Source organism: Zeus faber (assembly GCF_960531495.2).
Source record: "Zeus faber genome assembly, chromosome: 14".
NCBI lineage: Eukaryota > Metazoa > Chordata > Actinopteri > Zeiformes > Zeidae > Zeus > Zeus faber.
Genome location: NC_137200.1, coordinates 13000790 through 13014929, shown reverse-complemented (window position 1 = coordinate 13014929; position 14140 = coordinate 13000790). Strand labels below are relative to the sequence as shown.

The window sequence follows — 14140 nt, the reverse complement described above, 5'->3', positions numbered from 1 at the left end:
AGACAAACATCATGTGAGATTTGGTGTGTATCTCCTTTGTATTCTGGCAATTCTTTTGCCCAGCGCCCCCCCCCCCCCCCTTGCCCCCTAAACCTCCGCCCCCCTCCCAGGCTCCGCCCAAAACGCCGCGTCTCGATAAAAGTCCGAAGGGTCAAGTCCCTGGAGGACGTGGGAGCGCAAAGTCGCTTTCAATGTCAAACCCTGCCGTACGACAGACTCGTCTTTTCACCTTTCCCTCCCCATCCTCGCCCGTCCCTCTACTGCCACGCCCCCGGGAGAGACGCTCCCCGGAGGTCCATCTTTTTGTTTGTTTTTTTTTCTCCCCCCTCTCTCCAATATTTCCAAACCAACGGGACAGATAATAGGCAGCCAAAGTACAAAAATAAAGCAAGATCGTGTTTCTTTTTTGTCCTCGTTTTGGTTTTTTCCTTCTATCCTATTTTGATCTCTTACTTTATCAATGCAAAGATATAGTTTAGAAATGTGTCATGCTTAATAATGGATCAATTGTCATGAAAAAAAGTGGCAAATCACCAGTATAGCTATATCGAGAATGTGACTATATACAGTGTGTGTACAACATAATTGAGTTAATATTCAGTTTATAAACAAAGTCTACATAAAGAAATAAAACAGTCGACAGAATTACATAACATTTTGGTTATTGTTTGTGACGTTTTGACAAAAACAAGCAAGTAACTAATATAGCTTATCGACCAGCGCTATCGTTTTTGTCCTACTCAGCGCCAAAAACACGATCAGCCTGTAGCAGGAGGAATCAGTTCAGGAATGAAGCGTCACTTAAGCAACAGATCTACCGGAGAGGCCCGCGAAAAACATGGTAAGAAGATTTTCTTTTTTGTTTTTTAGTAAATAATAAAACAAAAACAAAAAATTTTTTAAAATAAATTGAATGGATGTTCCTTTTCTATACAGAATTGGACCCAAGCTAATTTCACAGTTCTACGAAGTCCCCTGACCCTCCCACATTTCTTACATTCAATACGGCGTCAGGTAAGCTGTGCAAAACCTTACTTTTACTGGCTAGTTGCCATTTCATTGCATGTGTCTTTGGTACAAAAACCAATCAAAATATATAGTGTGCAAATATTTTTTTTTTTTTTAAACTCTCAACAAAAATATCTTTTACCCCGCCCCACCCGCCCCCCTTCCCCAAAGACAAGAGTACCAAAAACCATAGATAATCTTTTGCAGAGCCCTCCTATATACACAGACTCTGTGGCATCACGCATTGATAGTTTCCTCTTATATGTACATTCAGAATATCATTTAACAGCTGAAATACACAACAAACCCCACTGGTGTGTCCTTCTTTTCCTCTTTCGTTCTTTTTTTGTTTTTTTTAACTGCACTCGGAAGTGAGCTCCCTCGGTTTAAAGCGCTCTTCTCCTTGGCTGAACCTCTTGGAGCTTCGACCAAAATCTCCATCAAAGCTATTTCTCTACTTCTTGTACTCTCTCTCTCTCTCTCTCTCGTTCACACACACACACACACACACACACACACACACACACACACACACACACACACACACACACACACACACACACACACACACACACACACACACACACACACACACACACACAAGGCACAATGAATATAACTCCCATCAAAACACGAGTATGAACACACCAAACCATTTGCCTGGTCATGTTTACACTACGAAAGTGTGTTGGGGGGCGGGCGGCATTCTTTATTTAATTTTTTCCCCCGCCGAGGGATAACTTTAAAAGGCGGGTTTCCGAGGGGCGATGGCTCGTGGTTAATGACCAGCGACACCGGTGCCGCCATCTAGCAAACAAGTCCACTCACTTCCTGTCAAACTACACGCCTCCCTCTGCTCGATGCGGTCAAAGATCAATCTCCTTCCAATAAATCAACAGGGGCATGAGGAGGCCAATTCCTAAAATTGTATGTGATGGATGCTAGGCGATGAGTGCGCTACCATTTTCAACTTCCTGTTTTAGTGGCAGCCTGCGAGAAAGAGAAGTCACATGGTGGATTCAACTGTATAATTCTCGTCAGGTAGTCAGGCTTTTTTTGAGTGTAATTTAAGCAGAATAGAACATCTGGAGGAGGGGGGGGGGGGGCATCGTCCGTCGCTATGTCGAAGCTTTCAATACGAAGTGCTGTATCTTTCACTTCAGCTTCACGCGTTCTGATGCCGTGGCCGCCCAAACAATAATCCTCACGTCAATCGTCAAGTCATTCCGTATTTTTTGGGGTCAAATTCGTACGAGAATAAGAATTGGAATGAATTGCCCGAGAACATCTCCATTGATTGCACGCATGCGACTCCTCACAGTGACGGACGCTCCGGAGAGCCGGCCGCCAGGCAGATGCCACCGCAGCGCGGATGGAACATGATGATATTGTTTTCCATCCATCGCCATCGCTCGCTTGAAGACACATTTCCCTCTCTACAGGCCTCGTGATTGGTTCAGAGACAATGACACATTATTTCTGCTACACTGTTGTGCGTGGGTAACAGGGACGGAGGGCTGGGGGTCCGCACAAGCACACACCCGGACACACAGGGAGGTGTGTGTGTGTGTGTGTGTGTGTGTGTGTGTGTGTGTGTGTGTGTGTGTGTGTGTGTGTGTGTGTGTGTGTGTGTGTGACGCACCACTCTACGTGTTCTATGAAGGTTGGAGAGGCATGCAGAAAAACGGGATGTGGTTACAGTGAGATAGCATGGTGGTAAGATGTAACTCCGCTCCTCGTCTAGTTTTTGGAGGTGGGAACTCGCAGGCCGACCAGTCCGCCGGTGGGATCGCCGCGCCCGGTGTTCTCCAGGATCAGGTTGACAAAGTCAGAAGTCTGCCCGGCAACAGGCGAGGACACTGCAGCATTTGGGAGAACCGGTTAGCATTTGACAATATTTTGACTCATTTTGTATCACTTTATTGGAATGCAGCCTTTCAGACTAAGAACCTATGTCATGATATTACGTTAATCGAAATCCCCAGACGACATCTAGTCTCCCTACCATGATATCAATATTACATGGCTATATTGCCCGGACCCAATTAACTCCTTCTCTCCTCCTTACCTTGAGTCTCTTGGATGAGCCTGTCCAGAGTGTCAGCCATGTTGCTCGGCTGGGGGGACGAGTCCTTCACCCGCGTCACGATTTCCTCCTTGATGGCATTGATCACAAACAGCAACCGGTCTGCGGGAAGACGCACATGCTCGTCACATACATGACGGGGACACATTTAGACCGCGGGCGAAGCAGATGCGGCGATGATACCAATGGTAAAAACTGACCAGAACACAGGCAGTGACATCAACATTAAAGCAGATAACGACAGAAAGGAAAGCTGGACTGCATTTGTTTTGCTCGCGTGTGAGTCACTCTGATCACTAGAAGCTCGATCTGAGGCGCGGTATGCTGTTGTGCACTCTTGTTTTTTTTTGTTTTGCTTTAATTTTACATACGAACAGCCCATGGGACTGTGTTTATCTTTCCCCGGCAAGGTCATTATTAGCTCTTGGTATTCAATAACACATCATGAAACTGCAGAAGATTCTCTACAGAGACAGCTACGAAAATAGAAACATGCGTTCAGCGCTATGGCAGAAAGAAATCAACGCTATAGTGGGCGACTGACTTGCTCAACATGTAGAGAGTCAAACGATGTACAGCCACACTGCATGTGCTGCCATGGCAACGTACCGTACTCTGTGCTGAGTCCCCACAGCTTGACCTTGTTTGCTTCATACTGGGCTTTCTTTTTCAAACGGCAAGCTCTGAGAATAAACACACCAAGAGTGAAATTTAGCACAGCTCCAAACTCTGCAAGTCCTGTTTTTATTTACACAGCGTGAGATAAGAGACGGTGAATTAGAGCAGATAGAGATACAACTATCAGTGGTCAGATCACAGGAACGCAACTTGATTGTTCACTTTTCTGACCCATAGAAGCAATGGAGAAAAACGGATCACACATTTATCGTTGTGTTCTAATGACCGCAAACTAAGCGGACACCGTACTGGGAACTAGTATGCCCCCCTTGTGTGTATCTGTTGGAGGAGAGGTCTTTCACCTGGAGGCCAGCTTGTTCTTCTCCTTGCGGGAGCGGGGTCGAGCAGTGAGCGGAAGCTCGCTGACCGGGGTCAGGTCACTGATCACCTTGTTGAGTTTGCGGAGCTCAGTGCCGATCTGCAGCAGCTTGCGGGGATTGGGAGTCAGGTCTTCCACGTCCGTACGACGAGACTTCTTCAGCTTGTACTTTCCTGGCAGGCCGATGGGAAGGAAGCATCGTTAAATCAATATGACTTCCATATTAAACATGCTAACTGCTATAGAGGATACAGATATGCCTATTCCATACCCTCAAAAAAATGAAAATAAACCAACCAACAAACAAACTAATAAATAAATAAATAAATAAATAAATAAATATGGTCATTTTGCGCAACAACAAAATATTAGTTACCACCAGGTGTCATGGCATTTCACTGCATATATGTATGACCGAATGTATATGTATGTGACAAATAATCTCTTGAACTTGAACGAACACACACACACACACACACACATACACACATACACACATACACACACACAGACACACAGACACACAGACACACACACACACACACACACACACAAATATAAAAATTAAATTCCTCTGTGGATATGGTGATGATTAACTGCCTGATTACCATGCAGAGGCCCGTTCTTCTGGTAGAGGTTGCTGGGGAGTGTGTGTCTGTCCCACTCGGAGGGCTTGAGCATGCGCTCCTGTTTGGAGGGAGTCAGCTGCTCGCTGTACTCCCAGAAGTAGCGACGCTTCCCCCGCTTCCGACTGGAGACTCCTGCTGTTAGGCCTTTAACGTCCTCCACCAGCTCCACATCACAGCCTGGGGCACACGGTGTGGGGCGGGGGGAGGAGAAAGTGATTTAGAGCATATGCAACATTGTTTGGCTTGGACCGGTTTATCTGCATTATATAGTTATTGTGTTTTCACGCTCATGTAAATAAGGCTGATAGAATTGAATTGACAGGGTCGGCGAGGACAAAGAGATGCATGCTGGGTACCTGGCTCCGAGAAGGTGTCGCTCATGTCATCGTCCTTGTCGGCTTCGTAGTCTTCGTCCTCCTCCTCCTCCTCCTCCTCCTCCTCCTCCTCCTCCTCCTCCTCATCGTTCTCTGACAGCTCATGCTCGCTGCCGAACCCTTCGTCGTGATCTTCGTCGTCGAGCTCCAGTCCCTCCGCCTCCTCGTCGTCCTCGTCCTCCTCCTCCGCCTCCTCTTCCTCCTCCTGCGCCTCCTCCTCTTCCTCCTCCAGCAGGGAGTGGGCTCTGCTGGCAAGCCTAGCTCGGCTCAGGAAGAGGGAGTAGTTGTGTTCCTCCTCCTTGCTCTTCTCGGCGCTCTCCACCACTAGGACGCCGCCGCTCGCCCCCGGCAGGCTGAAGCCCGGGCTGCCCAGGCCTGAGAGGCTGCCCTCCAGGGCCTGGCTGGCAGCGCTGTGCTGGGGCAGGGGTCGCCCCGCCGACACAGCGAGCATCTCCCTCCTCCCGGCTCCCTCCGCCTTTCTCTCATAGCTGGCCAAGCGGCCAGAACCTCCCGCAGTGCTGGCGGCAGCCGCAAGGGCGGTGCTGCCCGAGGTGGAGGCTTTTTCCTCCTGTGGCTGGGAAAGAGGGAGAGGGGAGTCGGCCTTCTGCACCTCTGGCTGCGCGGGCACTTCAGTTTCTACTTTATACCCCGTGCTCACACGGATTTTGGCCTTCCGCACAAAGACAGAGGCATGGGTGGATTGGTTAGCCATCTTGGCTCCCAGTCCCTTGGTCTTGGGTTGAGTTTGGCCGTGGTCCTGGATGAGTGTGAGGTGCTTCTGGGTCTTGGCCATAGTCTCAGTGCTGGAGGGAACTGGCCAGGTGGCCTTTTGGGAGCCCTCGGGAAAGTCAGGAAGCGGGCTTCCGAAGGGGCGGGATAAGGATGACGGAGGAGCAGGGGAAGGTCGCGCGGCGCCAGGGCCCAGACCAAAATTAAAACCTGGAGGTCTCTTACAGAGGGTCCCGGGGATCTGAGATTGGAGTTGCGGGGGAGGGGAAAGCAGGTCAGTGGAGTGGTAAAGTGCCTCACACACCGGCTGGGAGTCCTCACTGTTGAGCTGCGCCAATGTTGGGGTCCGGCCAATTACTTCTTCATCCTGGTAGGGACTGGAAAAGTCGTCCAAACCGAGGAAGTCCACCTCTTTGGTGCCCCAGATGTCACAGCTGGCCAGCCGTGTGTATCTGGAGAGCACAAAAGTACATGGTTTAAGTAATTTCACTTTTGAGATGGAAGAGGCATTTCCCTAATTTTACAGGAGCTAGACTCATTGTTTCCCACTGGAGCCTTGCATTGAGCCAACACGGTCAGCATTCAGCCCGTCACTATGTCTATACTGGGCACACAGGGATGAAATTGGTATTGACCTTGGCATCTGATTTTACATATGTCAGATAGACACAAAAAAAAAAAAGAAATCCCGCAAAAATGGATTATCCCTTTAACAGCAGCGCAGATTGAACAGAAACGGCTTTTGCTTACCGCCACCCACTCCACTACTGGAAGACTTCTTTACCAAGCACATTGTGATAAAGTTTAAAAACACAGTCCATTCCACAATCTGTAGGTGGATCCCAGCGCACACTGGCTCAGCACTACAGACTGTGTTATAGATCTGACACCCACACAGACACTGCCTGACTTGACTTCAGAACACCCTTGTAAATCATGAACCTGAAACCATGCTACGATAATCACCTAAAGCAACAAACATAATTTGGAGTTCGCATGGAGTCATAGTGTCCCTTTAGAGTTTTCCTAAATTGGTTCTGTTGGACTACCTGGTGAGGTCCTCCCAGTAGGAGTCCCACTGTTCGAAGGCAGGGGTGCAGACGGTCTCGCACTCTGCCAGCCCCATCAGCTGGTCCACACAGCCGTCCGCCTCCTTCCCTCCCTCCACCAACCCTTCCGCACCGTCTGCGCGGGGGCTTTGCCGGTGGGAAATGTCTCTGTCCTGGAAAGGAGACAGAGGCGTTAGCTGGGATGACGCTGCAGGGCAGATTGCCATTGGAAGTTATACGGCTGCGGTTATTTTCTGATTGCGGTGTCAAGTGCTGTTAATGTCATCGACAGGCTTTTACAGGACGGATGCTTTGTCTTTGTTCTGCTGTGTTTCAGACAGGACCAGGTGACAAAACAAAGTAAAATCTGATTATTTTATTCGATTTTGACAAATAGTTCGAGATTGATAATTTGACACACATTAGTAATGTGGATTATAACCAAGCGGATAGAGGCATCGATTAGATCAGCTAGAACAGTCTATCAAGCTCAGAAAATCCCAGATGATATCTAGTCTCGTATCACAACATTGATATTATAAAAAAATGTCGCCCAGCCCAAGTTCTAGATGTCGCATGTGCCACTGGCTGTATGAGTGCCAGAGTGCAGGAGTCGCATTAGGGAAAATATCAACAAGACAAAAGTATGACATAAAAACGTCACACCCAAAACAAGAATGAGCTCGGTGGACGTGCGTGGCTTGAGCAGCTGCTTACCAGTTCGTACATGAAGTCTGGGTCTGAGCTGCTGGCGAGCAGGTCTGTGCTGGTCAGGGCCTGGTCAGCAAACGAGTAGTTCTGAAACGCATCCCCAAAGGGAGGCTCCATCCCACTAATGCTGGGCTGTAAACACAATACGCGACGACAACAATGGAGTTAAAGAGCAAACGCAAACTCTATTTGTGTAGAGTTCAAAAAAGGATATGGATCAGTGGATATCTAAAGCATCTAAAGCGTATGGCGTAAAAAGAATAGTGTGGATGAAATTAATCGTAACTGTGTGTGTGTGTGTGTGTGTGTGTGTGTGTTTTTGTGTGTGTGCGTCTTTGCCGGGGTGTCTGCACATTTATGAAAATGTTTGGAACGGATATTTTACAACACAAAGATGTGGTCGGAGGTCTCAAAATGGGTGGTTCATCACATAGATAATCAGTCATCAGTCAGTCACCAATTTAAAACATTGGCTTTGACCTGCCCACTCGGAGGACCCCGGATCTTCTCCCCTCACCTGAGGCATTGCCAGACCCAGCTCTGAGTTCCAGCGGGGGGAACCTCTGGGTTTGCTCTCCAGTCCCAGTGGTGTGAGGTGGTGGGCGTCCAGCAGAGGAGAACAGGGCTAAAGGAGACAGAGGCAGAGCACTGCGTCTGCAGCCTGCAGGGCCGGAAGGGGGTGGAAACTGGGTTAGACTTGTTTTGGTCTGCTCTGCTGTGTGTTCTGCCCTTGCTCCTTTCAGGTCTTGACGATACAAAGAGAACACGAAAGAAGAGGGGTCAAAGCCAGGAGGAGAATGCATCAAACATCTGCACACTGGTACATTATGACTGGGGATCTCAATGCTGGAAGTTGGCATCAAAATACCACAGTTATTATTCATACTAAAAACAACTGTTTAGCCATTTCCTTTCAACAACTGGATCATTTTAATCTACGGCTGACGTCTTGATATATTGTCAAGTAAGTCCCGCTTCAATATATATATAATATGCCTTTCTTTAATTAACAGTCCCATACAATACACGTTATGAATAACTAAACATATTTACCCCAAAAAACATTATTATTCACAAAATTATACAAAGTGAGTAAAATAGAGGAGCTTGTTTGGGTGTCTTGGCCTTTTATTAGCGATCTATCAGACATGTAGAGTACCGTCGTCAAAGTTATAGTTATTTAAAACAAGGTCCCAACTGGGAGTTATGAAGAATAGAGTTGCGGTTGAGGGTTGGGTTATTTAGGTATGAATTTTTACTGTCCCAGCTTTTAGTAGAATGACAGCAAAGGACAGAGTTGTTGTAAGTTGTTGTTGATTAATATTAAAGATCGGCTTTGCAGGTTGAGAATTTGTGGATGCAATGGTCAACAAATACTCTCTGTTGTATGCCCTGCTTGCTGACAGCACTGGTTTAAAAAAAAAATAAAAATAAAAATAGCCCAACGCTGTCACACAAAATGATAACATGACGAAAACAATATCACGCTTTCACTGACAGGGACGGGGATTTTCCTGTTTTTCTCTGTCTGCATTTCCACCAATGTGTGTAACCCAGTGAAGCCAAACACGGCTATGCCAGCCCTTCATATGGTATGAAGCCTAACTCAGTGCAACTCGTTTTCAGCACTTTGACAAAACAATCTCAGGCCCTATTTATACTTCTCAGGAAACCGCAGCGGAGCCACAAACAAGCGCAGAGAACGCTCTGTGCATTTCCTGAAAACTGTAAATACATGAGATGCATCACCTGAACACATTAGCATATAGCAGCAACGTTGCCACTCCACTAGCCGAGGAGAATGACATAATTCCCCTTTTGCTTGCCGATTACTGACTCAGATGAACTTCTGCTCACCTCTCAGCTATTGCTATGTTCACACACACACACAGACACAGACAGACACACACACAAACAGACACACACACAAACAGACACACACACCAGACAGACACACACACACACACACACACACACACACACACACACACAGACACACACACACACACAACAAAAAGGAAGTCACAAAGGAACAGAAAGGAGCCCTTGAACTTTACATACAGATACAAGCACAACCTTCCAACATCAGTCTGCAATAGGACCTTTTCACAGCAGACATTTTAATGTGTATAGATGGTTAAACACAGATGAAGTTAATAACATCAATGGTGAGTGTGTTTCCTTGAGGTGTTCCTGTGTACCAGCATTGACAACACCTGCAGTTATCTTCATGCTGGCCCACCACAACTATGTACGGTCAATGGCGTGTCAGAAATGTGGTGAAAAAGGCCCATGGATATGTACTGTTAAGACTGACAGAAGTAACACTAATATGCAATTATGGATGAATAATTACAGGGGAGAAAATTAGCACAGCAAATTATTCTTATTAAATAAATGATTAAATCTGTATATTTTATCTGACTTCGCTCTATTCATGAATGAGTCGAAAATGAAAGAAGATGCCCGAACAAAGTCACAACAAAGTGCAGTCGATGCTTGATTCAAAACCTACCTAAGATTGGAAAATGTTTTTTTCCCTCCAATGAAGTTAATAAGAACTAAATACTAAATAAGATATAATCCACAGGATGAAGGAAGCCCTCTTTAAAATGCATACATCCCCATTCCACACAGGTCATAAAAATGAACCAGATTAACACAGAAGAATATGAAATTATATGAATATAAAAATCTTAATGAGTTGACTGGTGTAACAATCTTTAAAATGTAAATTTACGAATATATTTTATATAAGTAAGAAGCCCAGATAAAGTGCATTTTGTTGCTAAAACTACAGTGCTTCATAATAGTGCAAGTTACCAAGTTACTTCTGATTTGCAGGTAAAACATTTACTCTCAAAGTGGCCATGATTATTTTCGTAATATTTGTATCACAGATTTTTTTTTAAAATTGATAACATTAAAGCTAAACTATCCATTTTGAAAGGAACAACTCCTTCCTTGCGCCCCCTCCTTCCCCACTCCATTCTTCCCTCCTTCCTTCCTTTTTTCGTTCCATCGTCCCTTCCTTCCCTCCCTTCCTGCCTTTTCTCCTCCCTACCTTCCCTCCTCCCGTCTTCATTACCTCATTCCTTGCTTCCCACCTCCCACTCTTCCTTTCCTTGTTCCTCACCTCCTTTCCTCCATCCTCCCTTCATTCTTCCCTCCTTCCTTCCTCTGTCCTTCATCCTTCCATCCATCCTTGCACCAATACTTCCTGACTCCCTTCTTCCTTCCCTCCTTTCTAGCTCCCTTCCTTCCCTCCTCCCTCCTTCATGAGCTTGTCCCTTTTTTCCCCTCCTCCCATTGGTCTTTCCCTTGTTCTTGCTCCATTTCTTCCCTACTCTACTCTTCCCTCCCTCCCTCCCTCCCTTGTTCCATCATCCCTTCCTTCCCCCCATCCTGCCTTTTCTCCTCCCTTCCTCCCTTCTTCATTACTTTGTTCCTTCCGTCCCTCCTCCCATTCTTCCTTCTGTTGTTCCTTACTTCCTTTCCTTCTTCCTTCCTTCACTTCCATACTCCCTTTCTCCCTCCCTTTTCTTCTTCTTCTTCTATCCTTCCCTCCTTCCTCCCTTGCATCCTTCCTTTTATACTTCCTCACTCTCTTCTTCCTCCCTTCTTGCCTTTGCTCCTCCCTTTCTTCCTTCTTCTTTGTCACATTAGTTCTGAATTCCACATTCGTGGATTAGTAATGACTAGTGGATGGCCGTTGAAAATAAAGACTTTCCTCGCGTGGCGTAACTCCGTTCTCACGCACACCGCCATGCACTTTCCACAATGGAAGATGAAACTGCCTGTCAAAGTCACACACCAGGAAAAGACACTCTTTGTGATTCAGTCGCAGTGCCCTGAAGCCCCGCCCCGCAGCTGCACAGACCTGAGCAGTCGCATGTTGTTAATTGATATGACCCATGTCACGTGTCCAAAAACAAGAGTTGCTGCAGTTATGAAACCATACAGCATAGCATAACCATATAAGCCCCTGGCGCCCGCTACTCGTCTCCTGAAATCAATTCAGTAAGACTGATAGGGGTCCAGTGGGGTCAAACCCTAAGGGGCGACGCCTCCTTTATAGAACTGTAGTTATATAACTGCAGTAACTCTCTTTCTATGTCAGGAGGCTCCGCCCCTTAGGGGCTACGCTCCTAATGGTATACGAGGGGCGGAGACCCCCGATACTCTCCTCCCCGCTGGACCCAAACACATCCTAAGTGAGTAATGGTCCAGGGTGCAGGCTGAAGCAGCCAAAGCCGGCAGTGAACGTAATCTATGCACACAGCAAACCTGGTAATCCATTGTGCCCCACTAAAAGAGACAATGGGAAGCAGCTAACACCACAAACAGTGTATCCACAGAGAGAGTGTTAGACCCAAAACACAGGCACACGTCAGAAACTGTGTGGCCTGCGAATAAATATTTCCTAAGTTCGCTTGGCCCCAACACCGAGCATTGACCGGGAAAGGGCCCTGCAGAAACGTCACGCAGATAGTAACGGACAAATGGGGCCAACTAAGACACCGCCGTGCAAATGTTCCGGACCCTTACGCCCCTAAAGAGGGCAGTCGAAGCTGCCACATCTTGAGTGGGCACGGACAGCGGTCGGAGCAGCCTGACCCGCCAACTCATAAGACATTGCGATACATTTGCATAGCCAATGAGCGAGGCGCTGTGCAGAGAGGGGCTGCCCAAGCGCCGCCACTCCATAACACACCAACAGTTTTCGTGACAACCGAATTGGAGCTGTGCAGTCCACGTAGCATGTCAACGTACGCACGGGACGGACAGTAAAGCCAGCAGCGGACGTCCCAGTACCGGTAACAAGGACACCGAGCCCCCGGCCCACAACAGTGCATCGCGATGCATGGGAATCTGCTACAGGCCAGCCACAACTAGTTGTTGGAGCTCCGTGGACCAAAGTGCAGGAGACCCCTCGGCCACGTGTTGTGCGCGAACACGTCCACCCCCAGACGGGGGGGTCCTCTTTCTTGTGGAGAGAGAACCACAGAGGACACTGACCAGTCTCTCTCGACACAAACAGGTCCACCTGCGCTGTCCCGAATATTCTCCAAAGCTGGAGCACTATATCCGGGTGGAGGGGCCACTCCACTTCATGGGGACCTCCTCATGACATGAGGTCCACATCCAGGTTCAGATGGCCAGTGATTTGGCTTGACGATAGAGATAAAGAGCCGTAGCACTGCCCATCTCTACAGCTTCTCGGCTGCGTAATGGAGCGCTGGTGACCTCACACCGCCCTAGTTGTTGATGTCAGCCACCATAGCCCGATTTTCTGATCTGACCTGCACATCCTGGCCCCGTATTAACGGTTCGGTTCGAAGTGCTTCCGGACCAGTAACACAGTCTCGAGTTCCAGGAGGTTGATGTGGCATGTGGACGGGTACCACACTCCGCTTACTGCCTGTCTGCGGCAGGTCCCGCCCCATCCCACCAGGGAGGCATCCATGAAAACCTGCGTGTAAAACAAAATTCGATCCAGACGCACAGCCTGTGTGTAGTTCTGAGGTTATCCCCAATAGGCCAGATCTCTGTCCAGAGACCGTGGCAACCCCATCAACTGTAGTCGGTGGCACACCGGGTTCAACCAGAGCCCAGCCCATCGCTGGGTACTGCGCATGTGTAGGAGACCTAACAGCACCACTGTGTGGGCTGCTGGCAGAAGCCCAGGCAGCTTCATTATGGCCAGCGCCGTAACTAAGCACCCCCCCCCCCTGAACACGTGGGCAGACGCAATGTCCACTCTCCGTGGTTCAGACAGCCAGGCCCAATTTTTTGCACAGTGTCCAACTGTAGGCCCAGATAGACTGCCTGCTGGCTGGGTATGGGAGCCTGGTGCAAGCGACCTCTAGCCCCATGGCTAGGATCAGGAGGTCGTCGAGATATGTCAGGATCCTGACACCCTGACGACGCAGTAGAACAGTCTCAGCGCAGCGGGAAACCATCCACGGAGTGAGCTTGTAGCCGAACGGTACTCTGGTGTACTCGTAGGCTTCCCCCTGATTGGTGTAACGGAGGAACCTCCTGTGTTTCAGCGCTATCGGGAGGTGGAAGTAGGCGTCCTTTATGTGTATGCTTGCACAAAAATCGCCCTCGCAGACTGCCTGCAGCAACACCTTCACGGTGACCTGCTGAATGGCCGAGTCACTATGCAGCGATACAGTGTGCAAACCTCCCCTACACTTCGGGACCAGGACATAATTAGAATAAAACCCTTTGTTCCGAAGTTCTATGAGAAGAGCCGCTATCTCTGTGTTCAGAGCTGCAGCCTTCTCTGGTGACGTAATCACCGTCCACACCATGCCCTGGAAGATCGGTGGGGTTCGGCGGAATTGTAGTGCGTAAACCCCTCACACCCCCTCACTAACTCCTCACTCCTGTCCATCCATCAGGACAGCACACAGAGAAGCTGCCACCTGGCATAGCGCTCGCATAAGGGTCGTGCCCTCCAAGCACTCCTCCAGATCCCTGATGGCCCACGCTGCTGCTGGTCCCTGCCTGAGGGGCGGGGATGCCGCCCAAGGGGGGCCCGTCCTAAA

At 48.3% G+C, this 14140-nt stretch overlaps 1 protein-coding gene across 1 annotated transcript; it reads right to left on the bottom strand.

Moving 5' to 3' along the window:
* Positions 1 to 2748: 2748 nt before the first annotated feature.
* On the bottom strand, positions 2749 to 13903 carry crebrf (creb3 regulatory factor; the record flags this gene model as incomplete). Its single annotated transcript, XM_080013427.1, has 10 exons — positions 2749 to 2867; positions 3077 to 3196; positions 3704 to 3777; positions 4075 to 4264; positions 4700 to 4897; positions 5077 to 6275; positions 6873 to 7045; positions 7590 to 7715; positions 8101 to 8208; positions 13448 to 13903. 10 exons carry the CDS (start codon positions 13901 to 13903, stop codon positions 2749 to 2751), a joined length of 2763 nt encoding a protein of 920 aa, XP_079869553.1.
* Between the last annotated feature and the right edge of the window lie 237 nt (positions 13904 to 14140).